General features: G+C 47.7%; 1 protein-coding gene across 1 annotated transcript in view; it reads left to right on the top strand.

Annotated features, from left to right (window-relative positions):
* Positions 1-7,171, top strand: part of LOC120917794 (Wilms tumor protein 1-interacting protein homolog) — a 67,269-nt gene extending 60,098 nt beyond the window's left edge. The window contains exons 6-8 of the mRNA XM_040329341.1: positions 821-872; positions 2,908-2,976; positions 5,020-7,171. Coding sequence (XP_040185275.1) covers positions 821-872; positions 2,908-2,976; positions 5,020-5,175 — 277 coding nt within the window. The 3' untranslated portion in view covers positions 5,176-7,171. The remainder of the gene's footprint in view (positions 1-820; positions 873-2,907; positions 2,977-5,019) is intronic.
* Positions 7,172-27,985: the final 20,814 nt, after the last annotated feature.

Below are 27,985 nucleotides of genomic sequence, written 5' to 3'. Positions count from 1 at the left end.
TCTTAGGGAAATCTATGCGTAACTGATTCTATGAATCGGTCGCATAGATACGACTCTGCACACTCAGAGTTACGACGGCGTATCCGGAGATACGCTGTCGTAACTCGTATCTGAATCCGGCCCATTGTCATTAGTACAGGAGAGAGAGTATTGTCTGCAGAACTAGCAATCTAAAGGGGGAACAATGTGGAGGAAGAGGCAAGAATGAGTAAGCTGTGTGTATCTTGTCAGCTGGCGGAGGAGAAGGCAGCCCTGAATCAGTAAGCTTTATATAAGGTTACCATGCATGTCTTGTCAGAGAAGGAAGCAGCTCGGGATCAGTAATATATAAGGGTGTCAGTGTGTGTGTGTGTGTGTGTGTGTGTGTGTGTGTGTCTTGTTAGCTAATGAATGAGGAAACAGTGCTGGACCAATAAGCTGTATATAAAAAGGGGACATTGTAAGGTAACATTGGGATAGATTTACTAGAACTGGAGCGCTCAGAATCTGGCGCAGCTGTGCATGGTATCCAATCAGCTTCTAACCTTGGCTTGTCCAATAAAACTTGGAAGCTGATTGGTTTCTATGCAGAGCTGCACCAGATTATGCACACCAGGTTTAGGATGAGGATGTACGCTATACGCCCTGTGTGGTGACCTCAGACTGACGACTGGTTTTGTACATGCTCCCATACCTGGTATAGATGGACTCAGACCTCTGCTCTTGTATGGCTGTTTTAAAAAATAAATAAAAAATCTGATGTCAATTTTATTCCCTGAATTCTGTATAGTTTTTGTGTTGATTTTTGAATATTTTTTTTGTTTGTTTGTTTTTCTTCTAGAGTTTTTGCACCTAAATGTGCCTCATGCATCCAGCCGATTCTGCCGGCACAGGTAATTGTCGGAGTTCCTCCCTAACATACTTGTGATGATGTCTGTGTGCTTGGACTGCTGTCAGATTTTCATGGTGATGGCTTCTGATGGGAGACCCCAGAGTAAGGGCTGTGCAGAGCCATCTCTGCATTCCCAGCTGAGCCGTGCTCATCCCAGAGACACCCCCCCCCCACCAACCTGAGATTGGAATGTGAAGGGGTTCCCACCTCCTATCTGATCCGTCACAGCTCTGACGTCACTGGTTGTGTTTATGTTGGACGCTGCGCCGCCAGCTAATTATAAAGCCCTGTTTCCCAGGAACATAGTTCCCGAGCCGGCCGTCCCCGGGGACTCTAACAACACAAAGATTCCATGGGAAGGAGAGTGAGGCATTCTGGTCCTTCCTGTCGGGAGCTGACATGTGAGCTGCTTAAAGGGACAGTCTTCCTGGCTGCTGACATGTGAGCTGCTTAAAGGGACATCCTCCCTGGCTGCTAACATGTGACCTGCTTAAAGGGACATCCTCCCTGGCTTCTGACATGTGACCTGCTTAAAGGGACATCCTCCCTGGCTGCTGACATGTGAGCTGCTTAAAGGGACATCCTCCCTGGCTGCTGACATGTGAGCTGCTTAAAGGGACATCCTCCCTGGCTGCTGACATGTGAGCTGCTTAAAGGGACATCCTCCCTGGCTGCTGACATGTGAGCTGCTTAAAGGGACATCCTCCCTGGCTGCTGACATGTGACCTGCTTAAAGGGACAGTCTTCCTGGCTGCTGACATGTGACCTGCTTAAAGGGACATCCTCCCTGGCTGCTGACATGTGACCTGCTTAAAGGGACATCCTCCCTGGCTGCTGACATGTGACCTGCTTAAAGGGACATCCTTTTATAGCTGCTGACCTGTGACCTTCTTAAAGGGGCAGTCTTCCTGGTTGCTGACACCTGCTTAAAGGGACAGTCTTCCTAGCTGCTGACCAAAGTGCTGAGATCCCATTTGTGTCCATGAGAAGGACAGTGAGGTATGCTGATCCTCTTGGGGTGGACATGTGACCATCTTATAGGGACAGCCCCCCCCCCCCAAGTGCTGACATGTGACCCACTCGCACTGAGATCCCATTTATGTCTGGTTGGAGCCACAAGATGCTTAAAGGGACAGTGTGTGAAGGGCTGAGGTCCCATTTGTGCCCATGAGAAGGAGAGAGACCTGCTGATTATCCTTCTTGTTGGAGGGGACATGTGAGCCCTCTAGTGCTGAGATCTCATTGTGTCTGTGTAGGGTCATGCAGCAGCTTGCATATTTCTTCCAGATTATCTTCTGTCTCACTCCTTTCGCTGCATAAAAAAAAAAGAGAGGGCCTCACACATGTCACTCGGTAATGTTTGGTGTACAGGAGTCCCAGAGAGATGGAGGAAACTGGAATTGGTTCTGTGTGGAGCAGAATTTCACCTTTTCCTGCCGCCTCCCGACCCTTTTATGAGCTTTTAAATGCTGAAAGGTGGCGGGCATGTGACCACTGTGGTTGGCTGGCTGTCATTGGTCACATGATCCAAAAGCTTCCATCCACAGGCATTCATTGGGAGGTTACCAGTCCCTGCCAGTGACTGTGCTTGCGGAGCTCTCATCACAGAAAAGTGTTTATATATAATATAGTACCTGATATATGCGCCATGTTGGGAGGAAGTGGTTAGCAGAACATCTCTAATTACATTTTTAATTTAGGGGTGAAGAGGGATGGGGGAAGGTGGTGTCTAAGTTCATCTCTGCAGTGTGGGGCTCCTCTCTATTGGCTGATAGTCAGCGCGCCCCTCATAACTCCACCCACATGCAGTGTTATGGTTGGAGTCGCCCCCTTGAGGCAGATCCCGGATGTGTGTCTCTGCTCGGCATCATGTTAGTATTTTTACAATCAGCCGGACACATTGCTCAATTCTGGATGTGGGTGACTGTGTGACCTTCAGTTGAGAAATGTTTACCCCCCCCCCCCTCTTAATATTGTGGAATGTTGGGGGCTGGGCTTGCTCTATCTTGTGTTTACCTGTGTGTTTTGTATTGCAGGGTTCAGAGGAGACCATCCGGGTGGTGTCCATGGACAAAGATTACCACGTGGAGTGTTATCACTGTGAGGTGAGTTAATCATCACCCCAAGAAGGTCATCCATCTGGATCGCAGATTTCCCCGTTTTGTGCGTTCTCACTGCTTAAAGCGGATCTATACTCGACTTCTCTCCAGGGCTGCCATGTCCCGGAGCTCCCTGCCGGCATTGATCTGTGGCTGTTTCCCGGCTGGGATGACTTCACTGCTGCGCATGCTTGGGAGTCCAGTCATTATAGAATTGTCAAACGTAAAAATGTCCCTGTGGGCGCTACAACCACACTAAGCGTGACTCAGTCCAACCTGTAAAGTTAAAAGTAACCGATAACCAGTGCAGCCGCCAACCATAACCAGTGCAGCCGCCAACCACTGGAGAATGGACAAGCAGACACAATAACAAAACAAAGCAGCGCTCAATGGATAAAGGCATAAAACTTTATAGTCTAAAAAATAACGTAGGTATTACATGTAGTAAACACATACAGTGATTAAAATAATCATGTAAAATGTAAAAACATGATATATGGTATAATAATAGTAGTATAATAACTAATCCAATAAGCGTGCCACTGAGAAGTCTGTGATGAAAAGGTTAACATCCGATCCAGAATCGCCCAGGTAGTTCTGTCACTCCTTTTAGTGCAGTGATCGCCGAGACACCGATGGAGAAAGCAGGAGCAGTGGCTCAAAAAGTAGCTGTTGTGATCGATGGCCTGCAGCCAAAGGTGGAAAAAGCGTGGTGTGAGGATTCCAGATGTAATAAGGACCGCAATAGCTGACAAGCGAACTTCCACCGGGAGCCGGTACCGTAGCCGCGCTACAGCGGGGGGTAAACCACAGCACACGCGCACAGCGTCGCCAGAGGACCAGCAGATGGAAGACAGGGTGCGCCCTGATGACATCAACAGGGAGCCGCGATTCAGCCAATCGGAGGGTGTAAATATCGGCGTCAATAGCAGCAACCACAAGGAGGGAACTCGACAGGACTAGATCATCAGTGGCAATCAAATGGACTTGGGGGAAGAGACTCCAAACCACTGCCCCTGCTTTCGCCATCCATGTCTCGGCGTTCGCTGCACTAAGGCTGCATTCACACCTGAGCGTAGCGGTTTGCTGCGTTTTTTTATTGCGATATTTGTGGAAGTTTTTCCCAGTGATTTTTAGACAGGTCTAGGGTCACCAATGTTAAAAGCAGAAAAATCTGCCTAAAAAAGAGTCCCAGAACCTGTTTGAGCTTCAGGCGTTTGGTAGTAGAGATGTGAACCATCTCCATAGAGAATAATTGATTTGTTCCCCTCCAGCGTTTTGTAGCTTCAGGCGTTTGGTAGTGGAGATGTGAACCATCTCCATAGAGAATAATTGATTTTTTCCCCTCCAGCGTTTTGTAGCTTCAGGCTTCAAGCTACAATACGCTCAGGTGTGAATGGGGTCTAAAAGGAGTGACAGAACTACCTGGGTGATTCAGGATCTGATGTTAACCTTTTCATCACAGACTTCTCAGTGGCACTCTTATTGGATTAGTTATTATACAACTATTATTATACCATATATCATGTTTTTACATTTTACAGTAGCAGCTATTACTGTTGTATTTTCACAGCAACTCTGTGCTGTCATCTGGACAGTTGGGAATGGTCAGCAAGTGTGAGAAGAGGAAGGGCAGTGGGGTGGAAGGACAGGATGTGCTACTTCCTGTGTACTTCTATGAAGGTTTTTTGGTGTTTGTGTAGAATGCCCTGTGTCCACATCTGTTAAAGGTGTTTTTTTTCATTTGGTTGGGGCACATTTCTGTTTATGATGTGTGCTTCTTCACTTCCTGTCCTGAGGACTCAACAGGAATTTATAGGCAAGCTCCTGTCACTTGAACAGATGTCCCCATTATCAGATTTCCCCTCAATTCCTGTTCTGGTGACACCTGTAAGAGTTTGGATTTTCTATACTTTTTCTGTAAATTTGGCCAATGGTTACTAGTACAAATCCCTGAGTTATAAATGTCATGTTTGTCCCTGGACTCTATAAAGCTCCGCCCATGGTGATGCTTACTGACACTCTCTCTTTGTCTCCCTCTCCTGGCAGGACTGTCACCTGCAGCTGAACGACGAGGAAGGTCACCGCTGCTACCCCCTAGACGGGCACCTCCTGTGCCACGGTTGTCACATCCACCGTATAAACGTCACCATGCCACCACCTCCTCACCCCTCCAGCTATCCCATGCATGTCACGGAACTCTGAACCGCTGGAGAGGCAGGAGGAGGAAGACAGACTGCTCGCCTATCTACCCGTACTGTGTGTACACAATCCGGGGGGAGGGGGGCTGCCAAGGGGCACCGCTGACCCTCTCAGGGTGATGCCAACACTGGACCCCCTTAATGAAAGTGCCATTAACTTGCGGCTTGACCACCGCAGCCCGTACCTAGAGCTAAATCGCGTCACCACCATTATTTATTACTTTTTCAGTTAGTGCCGCGCCGCGGGGGGAGGCCCGGGATCTGCGTAGTGTAGAACGTAGCGGCAGTATTAGCACTTAATCCACATTAACTCTTTTATGTTACATATCGGATGGTAACAGGCACCCGAGATCACATCCTTCACCCATACATGAACTGCGTCAGTGGTGGAGGGGGCGTGGCCAGGCAGACACATCAATAGGAGCCTGAGATCACATCGTTTGCCCATACATGAACTGCGTTGGTGGTGGAGGGAGCGTGGCCAGACACACATCAACAGGAGCCTTGGATCACACCGTTTGCCCATACATGAACTGCGTCAGTGGTGGAGGGGGCGTGGCCAGGCAGACACATCAACAGGAGCCTTGGATCACATCCTCCGCCCATACATGAACTGTGTCGGTGGTGGGGGGGGTGGCCAGGCAGACATCAACAGGAGCCTGAGATCACATCCTCCGCCCATACATGAACTGCATCAGTGTGCTGGAGTGGAGGGGGGCGTGGCAAGGCGGACACATCAACAGGAGCCTGAGATCACACCCTCCAGCAAAACATTAACTGTGGCGGGATGCTGAAGTGGAGGGGGCGGGGCCAGACAGACGGCAACAGGAGCGCAAGGTCACACCCTCTGTTCGTACATGAACTGCGTCAGTGTTGTGTAGGGGGCGAGGCCAGATGGACATGGCCACAGGATAAGATTGCATCCTTTTGTAAATACATGAACTGTGTCGTGTGCTGTAGGGGAGGGTGCAGGGTCATGCGCAGTTTGTGAGGGTGTCAGGCACTGCATACAGGCAGACCTGTAATTCGAAATTGAGTTGTATTTTTTTTGTGATGTCATTTTATTGCTTCTGCAAATAGTTAGGAACATTGATAATTATCAATCTCCCCATCAGAGAAAACAATTGGACGCCAAATCATCATAATGGTGATTTATGAGCAAATGTTCTACATGCCAAACGCGCTTCGCAGACTAAGCATGCCGCAGTATGACGGCACAATCGCCATTAGATCTATCAATTTAGTGCAAACAGGGTCACCATTAGAAATGATGGGGCCCCATACCTGGCAGGGACCCCCCACCCACAACATTTCCATTGGACAAGCGCTCCCCTCCAGCTCCTCCCACTTGTCCGTCACATTGACTCTGTGGTGCTGTGCCTGGCCACCCAACCTAAAGAAAGGTTCCAAAGGGGGTCCCTGAACCAAGCTGTAGGTGCAGGACTAGAGTCACCTGTAGTCGGCCCCTTTCTGGGTCCCCTGCTGACTTATTGGGACCCAGCATAGCCCCCCACCCTATCCCTCCTCAGCCCATCGGTGACCCTGCATGCAAGGCCTGATTGGGTACACATCAGACGGTTTAGGTCTCTATACAAGGTCCTGATTGAGCCCTCGTTCACATTGAATGGGGCTTTGAAATCATTTGACTTCATCTGAAATCGCACGATTCCAAAGCCGCATGTCAGTGCGACTTGGAAGACAGATGTCTATGCCAGTTGCCAAGCGGAATCCCCAAACGTAATGCAGGAACGACTTTTTCAAATCGATGCGGCACCACAAAGTTGGCGTCATGATTTGAACATGGCCATTGCCGTCAATAGGGTGCGACTTGTCATGCAATTTGACTTGTCAAGCCTGTGCTGTGAACGGGGGCTAAATCAGTTAAAAAAAAAATTGAAATCGGAGACCCGCCATTTAACGCAGAACCGAACTCTCATCCAATTCCGTTTTATTGATCAATTTTAATTGCTTAAAAATATATCTGTATGCTGGAAAACCAATCGTGATACAGACTGATTGTAGGAATCGGTTATAAACTGTTTACATTTAGGCCTGGCTCACACCTATGCAGGGTGCAGTTTGCATATTTCAGGTGCCTTTTGCATCTTTTATTTTTTTTGATCCATTAAAGTCTATGGAACCAAAAAACAGAAAAAAAAGTTCCTGGTCCTTTCCATCAAATGCACAGATGTGAACTACAGTGGAACCTCAGATTATGAGCATAATCTGTTCCAGGAGAATGCTCGTAATCCAAAGCACTCGCGTATCAAAGCGAGTTTCCCCATAAAAGTCAATGGAAATGAAAATAATTTGTTCTGCATTGACTTCTATGTCGTGCAATGCCGCATGTGGCCAGAGATGGGGGGTCCCGGAAAGGCTCAGAGACAGCTCGGCTGAACTTGGAAAGGCTCAGGAAACTGAGTATTTCTGGACAGCTCCAATCGACTCTGGCGCCCCCCTCACCCCAGGCCAAATGCGGTACTGCACACTTCTGTGGCTAGAATCCTGCTAGTTTTGCGAGACAACACTTGCAAACTGAGTCAGAATAAAAAAAAAAAAAGCAGTGCTCGTATTGCGAAACGCTCGTTGACCGCGTTACTGGCAATCTGAGGTTTCACTGTACATCCATAGGAAACTATGTTATATGGACTGTAGTGCATTTCTACAAAACGGAAAACGTGCAAAAAAATGCATAGGTGTGACCCAGGCCTCATATCGCGTTTAGCCGTACCGTGTTTGTGGTCCAAAATGTGATGGTTACATTGTACTGAGGTGGACCGCATATTGCTGCATGTATGGCAACCCTAAAGGAGATTGTTCAGTCATAATGTCGGGTGTAAGGCCTCCTTAAAGAAGATTATACGGTCATATTGTAATGCGTATGGCTACCCTAAAGGAGATTGTACAGTCCCATTGTCCGGTGTATGGTCACCTTAAAAGAGATGGTGTGGTCACATTGTAAGGTGTATGACCAGCTTCATACAAACCACACGAAAATACATAAACGGACATCCCGTGCTGTCTGGCCGTAGATTTCATACAACATAAGTCGTGGGCAATGCGCATTTGCTGGCATGACCTAAAATCTCACCAATCAAATTCCATTGCAGAATGTGGGTGGATCTAATGTGGGGTCTGTAGGTTTAATTGGAGCTTATTCACAACAGATGTGAGTGGAGCCATGTTGGGGTCCATAGGATGTACTGGGGCTCCTTCACAGTGGCGGGAGATGAAAGTATCGTTTTTGGCCACTTCTCAGCGTTTTAATAATGCGTTGAGAAGCTTTTATCAAAGCTACAGATCTCGGCGAATAGAACAAAGTTCAGCCCAGTTGAAACGCCATTATTTTGGCGAACGGTTTCTTGTAATGGGGTTACCTGACTTGGACATCACCTGTGTGCAAGAAAACCTTTACATCCGGATGAAAGACATTTTATATCCTTAGATGTGTGTACCGGCCCTTTAACACGTATCGCGACCCCAGCCAACCTTCGCAGCAGACTTCAAGGACAATCCTGAATCCAATCGGAACACAGATTTAGTAAATGTCATGTGACCCATGAAAGGCACTTCCAGCTCTGCGCTTTTAGCTTCTTTTTTTTTTTTTTTAAGCAAAATCCTTAATAAAAACAGTTCCATATCCCGCAGGCTTCGGGTCTTAATGCTAATTACACTCTGTAACTAAAGCCCCCCCTTTCCCAATATTTAAATTGTTGCTGCATGTTGGTGGGCAGGCAATTCTGCGAGTTGGGTAGTTGACCAACATGTTTTTCACACACCAGCAATAAATCTTTTTGACAATTTTCTACAAACACCAAAGCGTTCGGCAGTAGGTGTTGGAGGATAGGGATCCAATTTTTTTCTTTTATAAACCGGTGAAAAATTATTTCCGAGGGCCAGTTTACACCACATGCAGTCCAGTGCGGGTTTTTTTTTCCGCATCAAAAATGCATGGAAAGTATGCTATATGGTTTTCAATGGCATAGTTCACAGCAGTGTAGTCAGTTTCAGGGCATTCCAGGAAGAAAAGTAGAACATGCTGCATTTCTCTTCCGTTCATGGACGGACATAGTAGCCTTTGACCTTAGGCTGCTGTGCCGGTCATAAACTCAGAGAAATGGATTTTACGGTGAGTACAAAAATCCCATGCAATGCATCAAAAATGCACCAGACCCCAGTACAGTGAAAAAACGCCAAGGGAAAAAAAGCTTCTAAAAACGCACGAACGTGCATGCAGAAACGCATCATTGCCACCTGGGGCTCTGTTATAGGAGTTTAACCTAACCCTTTGTCCCAGTAACATCCATTTTCACTAGACAGGAAGTGCCGGCAAATTATCAAGCACAAAAATAAAAACTATTCCTATTGGGAAAGTTTTCCTCACTTCCTATCTTCTAAAACAGTTGTCAAAACGGAACAGGAAGTGAGGGGAAATTTCTGTAACTGAGCCCCCAGGAAGCAGTAAAAAAAATCGAAATTGCCTTGGATGGAGCGGTAAAGGGTTAGAAATGCTGGTCTGACCCCATTGCTGGCTTTCCCCTAATTTCATGACAACCAGGGCAGAACTTTCTGTATCTTTTCTGGCTGGAGTTCCCCTTCATTGATCCCATCTGATGCTGTGTGAGCACTCATTGGTTCGTAGGTTAAGCTTGGGTGGCAAATATCCAGATATACCGTGTTTCCCCGAAAATAAGCCTGGGTCTTATATTAATTTTGGCAACAAAAGACACAGTAGGGCTTATTTTTGGGGTAGGTCTTACCATGTAATGTGCTGTCTTCTCTTCCCCTCTCTCGACCTGCCTGTTAGGAATCCCCAGTGTGAACTTAGTTAAAATGCTTGTAAAATCTTGTAATCCACTCTATTACCGTAGTATATAATGTACAATGTGTGTATTTCTGTAATATAATTGTACCAAATACCTTCATTATAGCACCGCTCTGCGCTTTTGTGACCTGCCGGAGCTCTCTTCCCTGCATTTATGTTACAGAAAAACACACATTGTACATTGTGTACTACTGTAATAGAGTGGGTTATAGGATTCTAAACTAGGGCTTATTTTCAGGGTAGGGCTTATATTGCAGTCCTCCTGGAAAAGTACGCTAGGTCTTTTTTTAGGGGTAGGTTTTATTTTCGGGGAAACAGGGTATGAGCTGTGCTCTTAACCGTTGTTTACTGTATTAATGCCACGAATCTCCACACTAGGTCAGGCCACGGCCCCGAATCCCAGCATGAGGTGAGTTTTGACCCTTAAATCCCAGCATGAGGTCAGTCCAAGAACCAAATCCCAGCACAAGGAGTTTTCCGGCCATCAAATAGTGGCACAAGGTCAGCCTAGACCTGTCATCATGAGGTCAGCCCTGGCCCCCGAATCCCAGCATGAGGTGAGCTTTAGCCCTCAGATCTCTGCATGAGGTCAGCACAAGGAGATTTGTGGCCCCTGAATACCGCTTGCGGTCTGCCCGGCCCCTGAACACCATCACAAGCTCGGTAGTTTCTTAATCATGGTCAAAACCACTGAAGTTGGCACCACATCCCTAGATTAGGAAGAGATTGGAGTATATGTGGGATTTTTAAGGTGTGTGTATACTAGGAGATAGATCCAAATAAAATATTAAAAACATTTTATTTTAACATTAGTTAAACAATATCGCAGGGAGTACACATAGTACAGTTCTTATGGATACAGCAAGTTTGACGTAGTTCCCAACATTCATCGCCCTCAATCTGGGCTTCCTCAGGGGATGCTGTCCACTTAGAGGACAAACCTTCCCAGGATCTAGGACAAATATATAAACTGCAATCAGTTTAAACTACAAATATATAAACCCGCCGGAACCACAGGGACATGCACACACTCTACAGGACTTCGGCTCTATATACACGAATGGCCTGTCTTGGAAATTTTGTGTCCCTGGGTGTTTTCACGTTTCTGCAAATCATATTTATTGGACCTTAAATGACATGCAGTCCTTGGCTTGTTGTGGCGTTAGTAGAATCCTTGAATCTCCATTGATTTGTAGCTTATATATTTGCCCTAGATCCTGAGCAGGTTTGTGCTCTAAGTGGACAGCTTCCCCCCGAGGAAGCCCAGATTGAGGGAGAAACATGTTGGGAACTACATCAAATTTGCTGTATCCATAAGGACTGTACTATATGTACTCCCTGTGATATCGGATTTAGATATTTTTTAACTAATGTTAAAATAAAATGTTTTTCTTTTAATATTTCTTTTGGATCTATGTCGTAGCATACGCACCTTAAAAATCCCATATATACCCCAATATCGTCACCATCACAAGGTCTGCCCCCAAATTCAGGCACAAGGTCAGGTAATGGCAATACCATTAAAAGGTCAGCCCTGGCCTCCAAATCTATCACATAGTCCAGGGATATGCAATTAGCGGACCTCCAGCTGTTGCAAAACTACAAGTCCCATCATGCCTCTGGGTGTCATGCTTGTGGCTGTCAGAATCTTGCTATGCCTCATGGGAGTTGTAGTTCTGCAACAGCTGGAGGTCCGCTAATTGCATATCCCTGACATAGTCATTCCTGCCCTCTAAATGTCATGAGGTCAACCCTGGCCCCCGTATACCAGCACAAGGTCAGCCCCCTGAATACCAGCACAAGGTCGGCCCCCTGAATACCAGCACAAGGTCAGCCCCCTGAATACCAGCACAAGGTCAGCCCCCGAATACCAGCACAAGGTCAGCCCCCGAATACCAGAAAAGGGTCAGCCCCTGAATACCAGCACAAGGGTCAGCCCCTGAATACCAGCACAAGGTCAGCCCCCGAATACCAGGAAAAGGTCAGCCCCCGAATACCAGGAAAAGGTCATCCCCTGAATACCAGCACAAGGTCAGCCCCCGAATACCAGGAAAAGGTCAGCCCCCGAATACCAGCACAAGGTCATCCCCTGAATACCAGGAAAAGGTCAGCCCCCGAATACCAGCACAAGGTCATCCCCTGAATACCAGCACAAGGTCAGCCCCCGAATACCAGGAAAAGGTCAGCCCCCAAAGGACCGTTTCACGTATTACATTTCACGTAGAGGAAACTTGACAGCGATCTTAAGTTCCTGTGTCTCAGTATTGGGCCCCCCCCCCCCCCCGCAGGCGGCACCCCCAAACTATTTCACATTGTAACTAATATTGTAACGTTAGTATACGCATTGACTTAAATTAAGTTTTCCTTTTTATGAAATATATTTTTAATTTTCTTTGAAAGAATATAGGTTTTTTTTTTTCTTCTTTCCGAGAACTTGGACCAACATTGTAGGAGAGATGTCGTCGCGGCGCCCGCTTTGTATATTGTGAACAACTGAACGTCCGGCTTTGTATATCATGATCGTAGTTTTTAACAAAGGCGGAAAAAATATTAAATTTGGATTTAGTTGAACTATTTTTGTATAAATTCTGGCAGGACTCTGAATTGTGCTTCGGTTATTTAGTATACCTTTAGAACAATTGTGTGTTTTTATTTTTTATTATCTGTGTTCTGATTCTCTCATTTGTTTTCAGACATATAAAAAAAAAAAAGAAGAAAACTTGGGGAAATTTTAGATTTATTTATCCGAAGAAGCGATACTGCTGTCACCTTAAGTTATTTAATGTTAAAAAAGAGACAAAGGAGTCATTTAAACTTTAGTTGTTATAATCTACTTTTTACAATAAAGACCTTTTTGTAGTTGATGTTGCCCTGCGTGTTTTAGGTGGGAAGGGAGAAATGTAGAAAATTTGGGGTCTATTTTATATACATTTGCTGCACGAATGTCAGAAGCATTTGTTCGAATTGAAAGAAATGTCACCATATTTATTTATTTTTTTCTAAAGAGGTTAATGCCTGTAATATCAGCTCCACCTAGTGGTCAGAATGTAGTATAATCCTTTCATTAAAGTGGTTGTAAACCTCCGATATAAAATATGAACATAGCATATCCCTCTCTAGTGTTTACTTGTCTCAATTAAGAGCACTAAGTGTTATTTCTGTCTGCTGCCTCCTTCCTCTGTTATCTGTATTCATCACTTCTGACAAGTTTTCCTGACACCAAGAGAAAAATGGTGACGGGGAGGGACCTACAGCTGATTGACAGCCTCAGCTCTGTTCCTGTGTGCTCTGTTGAGGGGGGGGGGGGTGTCGCTTCCCTCCAATCAGACCTCTCCTCACTAATCTCTGTGGAGTGTAACTTCAGCTCTACACCCACCATTTTCTGCTCTCTCAGACAAGCTCTGTAAATTCAGCACTGAACAGGTACAACTTATGTAGGAGGATTTGTTTCATCTCTGTGTATAACCTTGAGGCAAGTCACTTCACTGGGTATATGGAGGCTTTACAACCACTTAAGACCGCCGCACGACGATATATGTCGACAAAATGGCGCGGCTGGGGACAAGGGCGTACATGTATGTCCCCTTTAAGAACCCAGCCGTAGGTCGGAGGCAGGCTCGTGGGCCGATCTGAAGCTCCGTGACCGCGCCCGCGGAACCGATCGCCGCCGGTGTCCCGCGATCGGATCACAGGAGCTGAACGGGGAGAGGTGAGTGTAAACACCTTCCCCGTTCTTCTCTGTGGCTTGTCACTGATCGTCTGTTCCCTGTCATAGGGAACGACGATCAGTGACATCACACGTCCAGCCACGCCCCCCTACAGTAAGAATCACTCCCTTAGGGCACACTTAGCGCCCCCTAGTGGTTAACCCCTTCACTGCCATTGTCATTTTCACAGTAACAGTGCATTTTTATAGCACTTTTCGCAGTGAAAATGACAATGGTCCCAAAAATGTGTCAAAAGTGTTCGATGTGTCCGCCGTAATGTCGCAGTCCTAAAAAAAAATCGCTGATCGCCGCCATTACTAGTAAAAAAAAAAATAGTAATAAAAATGCCATAAAACCATCCCATATTTTGTAAATGCTATAAATTTAGCGCAAACCAATCGATTAACACTTATTCCGTTTTTTTTTAACAAAAATATGTAGAAGAATACGTATCTGCCTAAACTGAGGGAAGAAAAAAAATTATCGTCTCAGACACCCACTAAATTTAACATAGCGCCCAGTCATTTGGGAGCAGGGCGCTACATTGGCTTTTAAAAATGTTGGGCTAGATTCAGCAACGATTTACGCTGGCGTATCCATAGATACGTCACGTAAATTCAAATCTGCGCCAACGTATCTTCTTTCTGTATTCAGAAAGCAAGATACGCTGACATTAGCCTAAGATACGACTGGCATAAGTCTCTTACGCCGTCGTATCTTAGGGTGCATTCTCACGCTGGCCGATAGGTGGCGCTCCCGTAGTTTTCGGCGTAGAGTATGCAAATTACCTAGTTACGCCGATTTACAAACGTACGTGCGCCCGGCGGTAGTTTTTTACGTCGTTTGCGTAAGGCTTTTTCGGCATAACGTTGCTCCTGCTATTAGGTGGCGCAGCCAATGCTAAGTATGGACATCGTTCCCGCTTCGAAATTTGAATTTTTTGCGTCGTTTGCGTAAGTTGTTCGCGAGAAGGGCTGGACGTAATTTACGTTCACGTCGAAACCAATGACGTCCTTGCGACGTCATTTGAAGCAATGCACACTGGGATATGTACACGCACTGCGCCGTTCGTAAAACACGTCAATCACGTCAGGTCCTCACATATTGGCATAAAACACGCCCCCCCCCCCTTCCACATTTGAATTACGCGGGCTTATGCCAGCCCCATTTACGCTACGCCGCCGCAACTTACGGAGCAAGTGCTTTGTGAATACTGCACTTGCTCCTGTAAGTTGCGGCGGCAAATTGTAAATACGATACGCTGCACCGCCGTAAGAAGGGGCGCAGCTACCTGAATCTTGCCCGTTATCTGCAGCAATTTAGAAATTGGATGAAAGGTTTAGCACTGGGAAACACTTTTAGAAGGATAAAAAGGGCATTTTATATGCAACTATAGAGATCAGACCAAATTGAGGGACAAATGAGGAGGAAAGAGGGACATTGCTCCAAATCAGGGACAGTCCCTCGAAATCAGGGACAGTTGGGAGCTATGGACTGCAGATAACAGGTACAACTTACATAGGAGGATTTGTTTTATCTCTGTATCACCTGAGGATAGTACTTCAAGTGGTTGTTCACCCTTACATATACCCAGTGAATTCTGACTTCACTGGCTGCATGCTTGTACTAAGTCAGTGATTCTGCATATTGAATGTGGCATGTTCAAACAGAGCTCAACAACAGCGACCTGCATACTTTCCTCAGTGCGCTTTTTCCCATAAGATCCGGCGGCTCCAGATGAAGCGCCAGACGGTGGCTGTGATCTTCGGCAGAAAATGTTCATCCTTTAATTAGAGTCTTCATGTCAGATTGTTCATTAAGAAATTGGCTGGGCGGACGCAGCTTCACAGGAACGATGCGGTGCAGACGGAGGAGGAGGTGGCGAGATCACACCTGTTCGCCACTCAAGGCCGTGGATAAGTGGGTACCCCCTGGGGCCCAGCTGAGCAAATTGGATGTGCACAGGGAAGGTGATCGGATGTGCGGGGGGGCAAACACTGGAACCGATCCCCTGTATGGCTTTCTTTGCGGCAGCTGGCTTCTCCTCTCCCTCCTGCCCTCCTGGGCGCATTTGCCGCTCGCATTGATTTCCTATGCACATATGCAAATGAGGGAGATACGCCGATTCACGAACGTACTTGCGTCCGGCGCATAATATACGCGGTTTGCGTAAGTCGTATGTCCGGCGTAAAGTTATTCCCTATATATGAGGCGCAACTCATGCTAAGGTATGGACCAGGGAACACAGCCGTCGTATCTTTTGTCGTTTACGTAGTACGTGAATATGACTAGGCGTAGGTTACGTTCACGTCGTAGGCAGTGATTCGACGTATCTTAGGGAGTAGTTCCGACGTGATTCTGAGCATGCGCACAGGGATGCGGCCACGGGACGGCGCATTCGCCGTTCATTTTAAGTACTTCTATGGTGCTTGGCCCATCATTTGCATGGGGTCACGCCTCATTAGCATGGCTCACGCCCACTTCCACCTACGCTGGCTTACGCCGAGGAAACCCAGCGTATCTTTAAGAGCGAGTGGGAGCGAGTGCTTTGTGAATCCAGTGCTTGCCTCTGTGCGCTGCGTCGGCGTAGCGTATATTAGATACGCTACGCCGGCATAAATATGCGCTGATGTATGTGAACCCGGGCCTATGTGTCCAATCCAAGGAGAGTAGTCAGGGTTTCCATAGAGACACGCTATGGTGGTTCGAGAATCCAACCCAGGGAGAGTGAGCAGTGTTTCCATGGATACCAGCTATGGCGGCCTGTGAGGATAATCCAAGGACAGGTTTCCATAGAGACCAGCCATGGCAGCCTGTGAGTCCAAGCCAGAGAGGGTGGGCAATATCTCCATGGAGGCCATCTACGGCGACCTGTGAGTCCAATCCAAGGATAGTGGTAGGGGTTTCCATTGAGACCAGCTATGGCGGCCTGTAAGGATAATTCAGGGAGAGGGGGCAGTGCTACCATAGAGACTAGCTATAGTGACCAGTGAGGCCAATCCAGGGTAAGTGAGCAAGGTTTCCATGGAGACCAGCTGCAGTGGCCTATGAGTCCAGTCCAAGGAGAATAGTCAAATAGAATAGTTTCCATGGAGACTAGCTATGGTGCCTGCGAGTCCAATCCAGTGAGAGTGGGTATTGTTTCCATGGAGACCAGCCATGGTGGCCTGTGAGTCCAATCCAAGGAGAATAGTCAGGGTTTCCATGGAGACTAGCTTTGGTGCCTGTGAGTCCAATCCAGTGAGAGTGGGTATTATTTCCATGGAGACCAGCCATGGTGCCTGCGAGTCCAGTCCAAGGAGAATGGTCAGGGTTTCCATGGAGACTAGCTATGGTGCCTATGAGTCCAATACAGTGAGAGTGGGTAGTGTTTCCATGGAGACCAGCTATGGTGGCTGTGAGTCCAATCCAGTGAGAGTGGGTAGTGTTTCCATGGAGACCAGCTATGGTGGCTGTGAGTCCAACCCAGTGAGAATGGTCAGGGTTTCCATCGAGACCAGCTATGGTGCCTGCGAGTCCAGTCCAAGGAGAATAGTCAGGGTTTCCATGGAGACTAGCTATGGTGGCCTGTGAGTCCAATCCAAGGAGAATGGTCAGGGTTTCCATCGAGACCAACTATGGCGCCTGCGAGTCCATTTCAAGGAGAATAGTCAGGGTTTCCATAGAGACTAGCTTTGGTGCCTGTGAGTCCAATTCAGTGAGAGTGGGTAGTGTTTCCATGGAGACCAGCTATGGTGCCTATGAGTCCAATCCAGTGAGAATGGGTAGTGTTTCCATGGAGACTAGCTATGGTGCCTATGAGTCCAATCCAGTGAGAATGGTCAGGGTTTCCATCGAGACCAGCTATGGTGCCTGCGAGTCCAGTCCAAGGAGAATAGTCAGGGTTTCCATGGAGACCAGCTATGGTGCCTATGAGTCCAATCCAGTGAGAATGGGTAGTGTTTCCATGGAGACCAGCTATGGTGGATGTGAGTCCAATCCAGTGAGAGTGGGTAGTGTTTCCATGGAGACCAGCTATGGTGGCTGTGAGTCCAATCCAGTGAGAGTGGGTAGTGTTTCCATGGAGACCAGCTATGGTGGCTGTGAGTCCAACCCAGTGAGAATGGTCAGGGTTTCCATCGAGACCAGCTATGGTGCCTGCGAGTCCAGTCCAAGGAGAATAGTCAGGGTTTCCATGGAGACTAGCTATGGTGGCCTGTGAGTCCAATCCAAGGAGAATGGTCAGGGTTTCCATCGAGACCAACTATGGCGCCTGCGAGTCCATTTCAAGGAGAATAGTCAGGGTTTCCATAGAGACTAGCTTTGGTGCCTGTGAGTCCAATTCAGTGAGAGTGGGTAGTGTTTCCATGGAGACCAGCTATGGTGCCTATGAGTCCAATCCAGTGAGAATGGGTAGTGTTTCCATGGAGACTAGCTATGGTGCCTATGAGTCCAATCCAGTGAGAATGGTCAGGGTTTCCATCGAGACCAGCTATGGTGCCTGCGAGTCCAGTCCAAGGAGAATAGTCAGGGTTTCCATGGAGACCAGCTATGGTGCCTATGAGTCCAATCCAGTGAGAATGGGTAGTGTTTCCATGGAGACCAGCTATGGTGGATGTGAGTCCAATCCAGTGAGCGTGGGTAGTGTTTCCATGGAGACCAGCTATGGTGCCTATGAGTCCAATCCAGTGAGAGTGGGTAGTGTTTCCATGGAGACCAGCTATGGTGGCCTGTGAGTCCAATCCAGTGAAAGTGGGTAGTGTTTCCATGGAGACCAGCTATGGTGGCTGTGAGTCCAATCCAGTGAGAGTGGGTAGTGTTTCCATGGAGACCAGCTATGGTGGCCTGTGAGTCCAATCCAGTGAGAGTGGGTAGTCTTTCCATGGAGACCAGCTATGGTGGCCTGTGAGTCCAATCTAAGGTAGGGTGACCAGACATCCCCAGTTTCTGGGGACAGCCCCCAGATTGAGGACACTGTCCGTCCCCGGTTTTGTCCCCGGATTGGATTTGAACAGGGGCTGGGGATATTTCATAGACATTACAACCCCCCCTCCCACTCCACTGCTCCTACTAGCTTAGGGGGGTGTATTTTTTTCCATTATTTGTCCCCCTTTCTGGTGATCATGTGCTGGTCGGAGCGGAGGGAATATTTCTTCAGTTTTGGGCGCATGCCCATTCAGCTTCACTCGCATGTTCTTCTGCCTTGGCTCAAGTCTCGGCCACTCTTGTGCAAACCAATCAATAAACGCTTATTGCGATTTTTTTTTACCAAAAATATGTAAAAGAATACAGGGAATTTTTTTATTTTTTTTATATATATATATAAATATTTATATTTATTATAGCAAAAAGTAAAAAATATTGCTTTTTTTCAAAATTTCGCTCTATTTTTGTTTATAGCGCAAAAAATTAAAACTGCAGAGGTGATCAAATACCACCAAAAGAAAGCTCTATTTGTGAGAAAAAAAGGACGTCAATTTTGTTTGGGTGTAATGTCGCATGATTGCGCAATTGTCAGTTAAAGCGGCGCAGTGCCGAATCGCAAAAAAATGGCCTGGTCATTGGGCAGCCAATTTTTCCGGGGCTGAAGTGGTTAAGTGTAACTGCCCTAGAATTAGTATGCAGCTTCTATCACAGCCTTCTCACCCAGGTCTTTCACTTCCTGACAGATCCCATTGAAGTCCACTGTGAAGTGTTTAGCAGTCCCAGCAGAGCTCTGGTGTTCCTGCAGTTTATGGGGAGTCGTGTCTGCTTCAGGACTTTACATGGCCTAAAGAGCTCCGGTAATACAGCAATACAGCATGCGCTTTGTGGCCACTTTAGTAGCTACACAAGTAGTCAGCGAATCACATGGCTGCAAATCAATACATCTTGCTGCCCTCTCCTTCCCTCTGTGTGTTCTCACCTTCCCTCGGTGTGTTCTCACCTTCCCTCGGTGTGTTCTCACCTTCCCTCTGTGTGTTCTCACCTTCCCTCGGTGTGTTCTCACCTTCCCTCGGTGTGTTCTCACCATCCCTCGGTGTGTTCTCACCATCCCTCGGTGTGTTCTCACCTTCCCTCGGTGTGTTCTCACCTTCCCTCGGTGTGTTCTCACCATCCCTCGGTGTGTTCTCACCTTCCCTCGGTGTGTTCTCACCTTCCCTCGGTGTGTTCTCACCATCCCTCGGTGTGTTCTCACCATCCCTCGGTGTGTTCTCACCATCCCTCGGTGTGTTCTCACCTTCCCTCGGTGTGTTCTCACCTTCCCTCGGTGTGTTCTCACCTTCCCTCGGTGTGTTCTCACCATCCCTCGGTGTGTTCTCACCTTCCCTCGGTGTGTTCTCACCTTCCCTCGGTGTGTTCTCACCTTCCCTCGGTGTGTTCTCACCTTCCCTCGGTGTGTTCTCACCTTCCCTCTGTGTGTTCTCACCTTCCCTCTGTGTGTTCTCACCATCCCTCAGTGTGTTCTCACCTTCCCTCAGTGTGTTCTCACTTTCCCTCTGTGTGTTCTCACCTTCCCTCTGTGTGTTCTCACCTTCCCTTACCAGAGGGAAGGTGAGAACACACTGAGGGAAAGAGAGAACACACTAAGGGAAGGTGAGAACACACTGAGGGAAGGTGAGAACACACTGAGGGAAGGTGAGAACACACCGAGGGAAGGTGAGAACACACTGAGGGGAGAACACACAGAGGGAAAGAGAGAACACACTAAGGGGAGAACACACTGAGGGAAGGTGAGAACACACTGAGGGAAGGTGAGAACACACTGAGGGGAGAACACACAGAGGGAAAGAGAGAACACACTAAGGGGAGAACACACAGAGGGAAAGTGAGAACACACTGAGGGAAGGTGAGAACACACTGAGGGAAAGAGAGAACACACAGAGGGAAGGTGAGAACACACTGAGGGAAGGTGAGAACACACTGAGGGAAAGTGAGAACACACTGAGGGAAAGTGAGAACACACTGAGGGGAGAACACACAGAGGGAAAGAGAGAACACACTGAGGGAAGGTGAGAACACACTGAGGGGAGAACACACAGAGGGGAAGAGAGAACACACTGAGGGGAGAACACACAGAGGGAAAGTGAGAACACACTGAGGGAAGGTGAGAACACACAGAGGGAAAGTGAGAACACACTGTGTGTTCTCACCTTCCCTCAGTGTGTTCTCACTTTCCCTCTGTGTGTTCTCCCCTCAGTGTGTTCTCTCTTTCCCTCTGTGTGTTCTCCCCTCAGTGTGTTCTCTCTTTCCCTCTGTGTGTTCTCCCCTCAGTGTGTTCTCTCTTTCCCTCTGTGTGTTCTCCCCTCAGTGTGTTCTCCCCTCAGTGTGTTCTCTCTTTCCCTCCGTGTGTTCTCACCTTCCCTCCGTGTGTTCTCACCTTCCCTCCGTGTGTTCTCACCTTCCCTCCGTGTGTTCTCACCTTCCCTCGGAGAGATGAAATTACATACTGCAGAGCTCAGTGAGGAGAGCTCTAAAAGATGATTGGAGGGAAGGGACACACCCTTCACACAGCATACGAAAACAGAGTTGAGGCTGTCAATCACAGGCTGTGTGCAGGAGCTCCCGATCACCTATTTTCTCTTGATGTCAGGAAAACTGATCAGAAGTGACTCATGCTGATAGCAGAGGAAGGAGGCAGCAGGCAGAAATGACACTTAGTGCTCTGGATAGAGACGAGTACACTCTATAGAGGGATATGCTTTGTTCATATTTCATGTCTGAGGTTTACAATCACTTTAACTGCAGCAGAACAAAGCTGTCTCCGCAGGCTGGCTGTGTAAATCCTTTGATCCATGGCGCAGCGCATATATGTGAATTTTGGCGGGGTTCTGCTTTAATGCAGCTATACATTTGCTGATTTTAGCGGCTGCACGGGTAGGGGGATGTTTTCTCATTCAGGGCTCTCTGTGTTATGAAATCCATTTGGACTAATTGCCGCCCCTGTAAAAGCGTTCGCTGTTCGCCGCTCTTGTCCTCGCAGAAATCAGGTAATTGGAGTGATGTTTTGACACTGCGCTGCAATTATTATTCTAATCCCAAGGATTTTCCTGATGACGGCGAAGACTTGTCGCGGCGGGGAGGCGCGCTCAGCCCTCGACTTTTCACTCAGTGCGTGGCGGGGATTCTTTATCTTCCGACGCGGCGGAGCGCGCTGTTCTGTAAAGTGCCGCCTTCGCTGTGGTTGCTAAGCGAAGCAGAACGCCGCAGGAACATTTTCTGTACTTTTTTGCCTTTTTGTTCTGCTCTCTTCTAGTTATTAAAATGGATTTTTTTTTTCCTGCTGAATATTAAACAGGAGAAATTACCGCCTGCGATGGGCATTTTCGGAAGCTTAAATCCATCGGGGGGTAATTGTTATTGCTTACCGCCATTCAGCGCAAGTGCTCAGAAAGAACGAGGATTTGTTCCTTCTGTAATAGAAAGTGATCAGCGTGTGTGCATGGATTGTACATGTCTGTTCTTTAAGGCGATCGGGCTGGTGTACCTAATTAATCGCCAAAAATTATTGATGATCGATTTCTATTGATTCTGCTTCTTGCAGTTGCTAGGGGACTACAACTCCCAGCAAGTTCTCTCATCCTGTGTAAAGGAGCTACACCTCCCATCATTCATATATGAGACCTTAAAGGGTCAGTTGTGGAGGGAAGGGGATGGAGGGGTCGGGGTACAGTAGATGGACAGTTGTGGAGGGAAGGGGATAGAGGAGTCGGGGTACAGTAGATGGACAGTTGTGAAGGGAAGGGAGAAGTCGGGGTACAGTAGATGGACAGTTGGGAAGGGGATGGAGGGGTCGGGGTACAGTAGATGGACAGTTGTGAAGGGGATGGAGGGGTCGGGGTACAGTAGATGGACAGTTGGGAAGGGGATGGAGGGGTCGGGGTACAGTAGATGGACAGTTGTGAAGGGGATGGAGGGGTTAGGGGTACAGTAGATGGACAGTTGGGAAGGGGATGGATGGGTCGGGGGACAGTAGATGGACAGTTGTGAAGGGAAGGGGATGGAGGGGTCGGGGTACAGTAGATGGACAGTAGTGAAGGGAAGGGGATGGAGGGGTCAGAGTACAGTAGATGGACAGTTGGGAAGGGGATGGAGGGGTCGGGGTACAGTAGATGGACAGTTGTGAAGGGAAGGGGATGGAGGGGTCGGGGTACAGTAGATGGACAGTTGTGAAGGGAAGGGGATGGAGGAGTCGGGGTACAGTAGATGGACAGTTGTGGAGGGAAGGGGATGGAGGGGTCAGGGTACAGTAGATGGCCAGTTGTGGAGGGAAAGGGATAGAGAAGTCGGGGTACAGTAGATGGCCAGTCGTTGAGGGAAGGGGATGGAGGGGTCGGGGTACAGTAAATGGACAGTTCTGGAGGGAGGGGGATAGAGAAGTCAGGGTACAGTAGATGGACAGTTGTAAAGGGAAGGGGATGGGGGGGTCGGGGTACAGTAGATGGACAGTTGTAAAGGGAAGGGGATGGAGGGGTCGGGGTACAGTAGATGGTCAGTCGTGGAGGGAAGGGGATGGAGGGGTCGGGGTACAGTAGATGGCCAGTCGTGAAGGGAAGGGGATGGAGGGGTCGGGGTACAGTAGATGGACAGTTGTGAAGGGAAGGGGAAGGAGGGGGCGGGGTACAGTAGATGGACAGTTGTGGAGGGAAGGGGATGGAGAAGTTGGTGTACAGTAGATGGACAGTTGTGAAGGGAAGGGGATGGAGGGGTCGGGGTACAGTAGGTGGACAGTTGTGAAGGGAAGGGGATGGAGAGGTCGGGGTACAGTAGATGGACAGTTGTGAAGGGAAGGGGAAGGAGGGGGCGGGGTACAGTAGATGGACAGTTGGGAAGGAAAGGGGATGGAGGGGTCGGGGTACAGTAGATGGACAGTTGTGGAGGAAAGGGGATGGAGGGGTCGGGGTACAGTAGATGGACAGTTGTGGAGGGAAGGGGATGGAAAGGTCGGGGTACAGTAGATGGACAGTTGTGGAGGGAAGGGGATGGAGGGGTCGGGGTACAGTAGATGGACAGTTGGGAAGGAAAGGGGATGGAGGGGTCGCGGGAGAGTAGATGGACAGTTGTGAAGGGAAGGGGATGGAGGGGTCGGGGGAGAGTAGATGGACAGTTGTGAAGGGAGGGGAAGGAGGGGTCGGGGGACAGTAGATGGACAGTTGTGAATGGAAGGGGGTGGAGGGGGTCGGGGTACAGTGGACAAAAATAAATCCTGTTCCTTTTTATTCAACCCTTTATAAAAAGGGTTTATGAGGCCATTTGTCACTGGAGCCTCCTCTGTGGTATTATGCCGCCCTCTGCTGTCCATTGATGAATATTGCAGATGTGTTCTAATTATCGATCTGTATGTACTAATAATGATATAGTAGTGTATACAATTGCGACACAAGTCATATTGTAATAACATTTGATTAAAAATGACCTTCCTTTTCATTTTCTGTGAAATGCAATATGGCTACCTGGAGGTATTCTGTACACAGAATGCCCCCCTGCAAATGTCATTTTCTGCTTGTGTGATTGGCTCATTGATTTTCCAAGAAGTCTACACTAAGGTACAAATCAGATTTTTGGCATCCCCTGCAACAAAAAATAAATTTTTTGGCGAGATACTCCCAAATGGAAATCTAAAAGGATGCCGACTCTGACAATTTAGTCATTAGAGCCCTGCAGGTGCAGCAGCTGATCAATAATTTAAAACCATTCCCATACAGATTCACTTTAGTCATGGACACAGACAAACAAACAGGGATACCTTCAGGATAACACAAGGTAGGAATCTGCAACAAGGTTCATTAAAATTCTTGCAATGTACATAAATCACACAGAGGGGATTTTTTATTTTATTTTTTTCTCAACAAAAGTTGAGTTACTGTTTAAGTATCTCACATACAAGTCTCATTCCCGCTGCTGCAGCTCTGACAATTGAATCTGATCATTGGATGCCAAACAGAAGATAAATGTGTGTTATTACACTATTTGGGCAGATCTCTGTAAAGACCAATAATACTGTATGTGCCTCCTGCCACGGCCATTTATATGGAGTGACCCCTTCTTCAATGGCTATTATTATACAGCGGAACCTTGGATTACGAGCATAATCTGTTCCAGGAGAATGCTCATGATCCAAAGTACTCGCATATCAAAGCAAGTTTTCCCATTGAAGTCAATGGAAACTAAAATAATTTGTTCCGCATTGACTTCAATAGCATGCAATACCGCATGTGGCCAGAGGTGGGGGGCGCCGGAGAGACTCGGAAAGGGATGAGGACACCTCGACTGAACTCAGAAAACCTTGTAAAGGCTCGGGAACTGAGTATTTCTGAGATTTTACGAATGGCGTCGATCCGCTCTGCTCGGCTCCTGCGACCCCCCACCTCAAGCCAAACGCGGTATTGCACACGGCTTTGGCTTGAATCCTGCTCGTTTTGCGAGACAACGGGTAATTTAAAAATACAGCGCTCGTATTGTGAAATGCTCGTTAACCACGCTACTCGCAATCCAAGGTTCCATTGTATAGAATTGCCCTTCCTTTGTGAAACTTTAACATCCTCCCCTGTTCTGAATAGGCTGTCCAAGAGATTTTGGAGGGTGTCTGTGGGAATTTGTGCCCATTTGTGATGTCAGGTACTGATGTTGGATAAGAAGACCTGGCTCACACATTGAAACCTATGTTGGGGACCAAAAAAAAAAATGAAAATAACAACCTGCTCACAATCAGCATTCCAATTTCTCCCAAATGTGATCAGTAGGGTACAGGTCAGCCTGGTCAGGGCTCTGTGCAGGACACCCAAGTTCCTCCACACCAAACTGGTCAAACCATTCCTTTATAGAACTGGCTCCACTCTTCTGGGTAGGCTTCCCCCAATATTTTGCAGTGTGTCTGTGGGAGTTTGTGTCCATTGGGCCAAAAGAAAATTTGGAAGGTCCGGTACTGATGTTGGATAAGAAGACCTGACTCACAATTGGCATTCCAGTTAATTCCAAAGGAGTTCAGTAGGATTGAGGTCAGGGCTCTGTACAGGGCACCCCAGTTCCTCCACACCATGTCTTTATGGGGCTGGCTTTGTAGACACGGGCACAGCCATGCTGGAACAGAAAAGGGTCTTCTACAAACTCCTACCACAAGGTTGGCAGAGCACAATTGTCCACAATGTCTATCAGTACCCTTCACTGGAGACACCTGAACTCCATTATTGGGTTCACATAGTTTTGGCCTTGTAAGATTTATTCACCTATATGTGGCTACTTCCCGAAAAACAGTCCAAGGGTGGTGAACCTTGGCACCCCAGATGTTTTGGAACTACATTTCCCATGATGCTCATGCACTCTGCAGTGTAGCTGAGCATCATGGGAAATGTAGTTCCAAAACATCTGGGGTGCCAAGGTTCTTCATCACTGGTCTAACACAATGGCGGAACTCATGCAATAAATTGTATCGCCGTCACATGGGTCATCCATACTGGGAAGGTCGTACATTTAAAAAAAAAAAAAGGGATTTGGGGGGGGGGGGGGGGGACCTAATCCGAGAGCGTGAGGGATGGGGATCTCGAACACATCATCTGGTCTTTGCTTCCTTCGCATTGTGATAGGAGCTGGAGCTGCCAATGTTCATAAGAAATCAAAGAGGACCTGTCACAATTGTTGCTTCTAATACCCACGAGTATACTGCTGGAAGAATATTCGGGAGATGACAACGCCGTGACGGCCTCTGGTGACACCAATTAAATCAGAATTGGCCAATGAGAACTGTGGTGTAGATTGTGGCGATTATACGGATTATCTGACTGAGTGGTAAAGTCACCCGGTGCTCCTCCATGAAATGGACAATGACTCCACTCATTAAACTGACACATTGATTTGTACGCTGTGTGTTAGATGGCAGATCATTCTCGTCTGTAAAAGGGGAGGATCGATCAGGGATCACAGTTGGTGACAAAGAAAGTGATTAAAAAAAAAAAAAAACCACCACACACACCCCCAAGACTTTACAAAAAAAAAAAAAAACAAGCACGTCATACTTACCTCCTCTGTTGCAGTGGATTTGCACAGAGCAGCCCAGATCCTCCTCTTCTCGGGTCCCTCCTCTGTGATCCTGGCAAGCAGCTTGCTATGGGGGCCCCCAAGCCAAGTTACAGCTCCCTTTGTCCAGACACAGCCGTGACCCAACCCCACCCCTTCTCTCTCCTGAACTGGCCGACTGATTTGGATTGACAGCAGCAAGAGCCAATTGTCAATGAGGAAGGGAGTCCAGGGCAGCTGAGAAACTCCTGCAACAATAGGTGGATAAAGATGGGCTCAGGTAAGCGTTAAGAGGAAAAAAAACCTTCGGCCTGTACAACCCCATTAAATTCCAGTCCTGAACACACAATAGGAAGTGAGGGAAATCCCCTCTTGGTTGTCACCAGAACAGGTGTCCTCACATAGGAAGATTTCCCTCTATTCGAATTTTTAGCGATAACTAACATTTTGGATGTTTGTCACTTCCTGTCTTGGGGGACACCAGGACAAACAAAAGGTGAATATCCACAGTGGGGAAGGCGCTATAACCTGACAGGGGTTCTGACCCCCTCACCTGGCTTTAGATGCAGTTTGCAGTGGAATGGTCACCCAATGTACCTCACCATTGTGATGAAGCTCATACATTCCCTAATTACCAGCTTGAAGGCGACACACAAAGCTGCAGGCTCTGAATAATAGTGTCACCCTCTCTCTGCACCACCTGCCTGTCCTAGCGGTGTCACCCCGTCTGTGCAGTCCAGCTCTGAATAGTGGCGCCACCCTTTATGCAGACTGGCTCCGCACAGTGGTGTCACCCTCTGCCTGTGCAGCCTGGCTCTGAATAATGGTGTCACCTTCTGAATGGCTCTGTACAGTGGTGTCACCCTCTGTCTGTGCAGCCTAGCTTTGTACATTGGTATTGCCCTCTGTGCAGGCTGGTTCCAAATAATGGTGTCACCCTCTTTGTGTGCAGTCTGGTTCTGAATAATGGCGTCATCCTCTGACTAGTCGTGTCACTCTCTGTATGGCTATGAAAAATAACATCACCCTCTGTTCTGTCTCCTAATAATGGTGTCATCCGCGGCAGGAGATGACCTATATGTCCAGCTAAACAGAATTCTTGCTCTTTGGTCAGGTGTAGTACACAGGGACCAATTTTTACCTTCATAATTGCCTGGAGACGCTCTGTTCTCCCTTCGTTCTTAAAGGGTCACTAAAGGATTTTTTTTTCCATAGCTAAATAGCTTCCTTTACCTTACTGCAGTCCTGGTTTCATGTCCTCATTGTTCGTTTTTGCTCCGATGTTGCTGTAATCCTTCTCTGTTCTGAAG

This window comes from Rana temporaria, chromosome 11, assembly GCF_905171775.1.
Source record: "Rana temporaria chromosome 11, aRanTem1.1, whole genome shotgun sequence".
In the NCBI taxonomy this organism is placed as follows: domain Eukaryota; kingdom Metazoa; phylum Chordata; class Amphibia; order Anura; family Ranidae; genus Rana; species Rana temporaria.
Note: the sequence above shows the minus strand (reverse complement) of the source record. Positions and strands in the feature narration are given on the sequence as shown.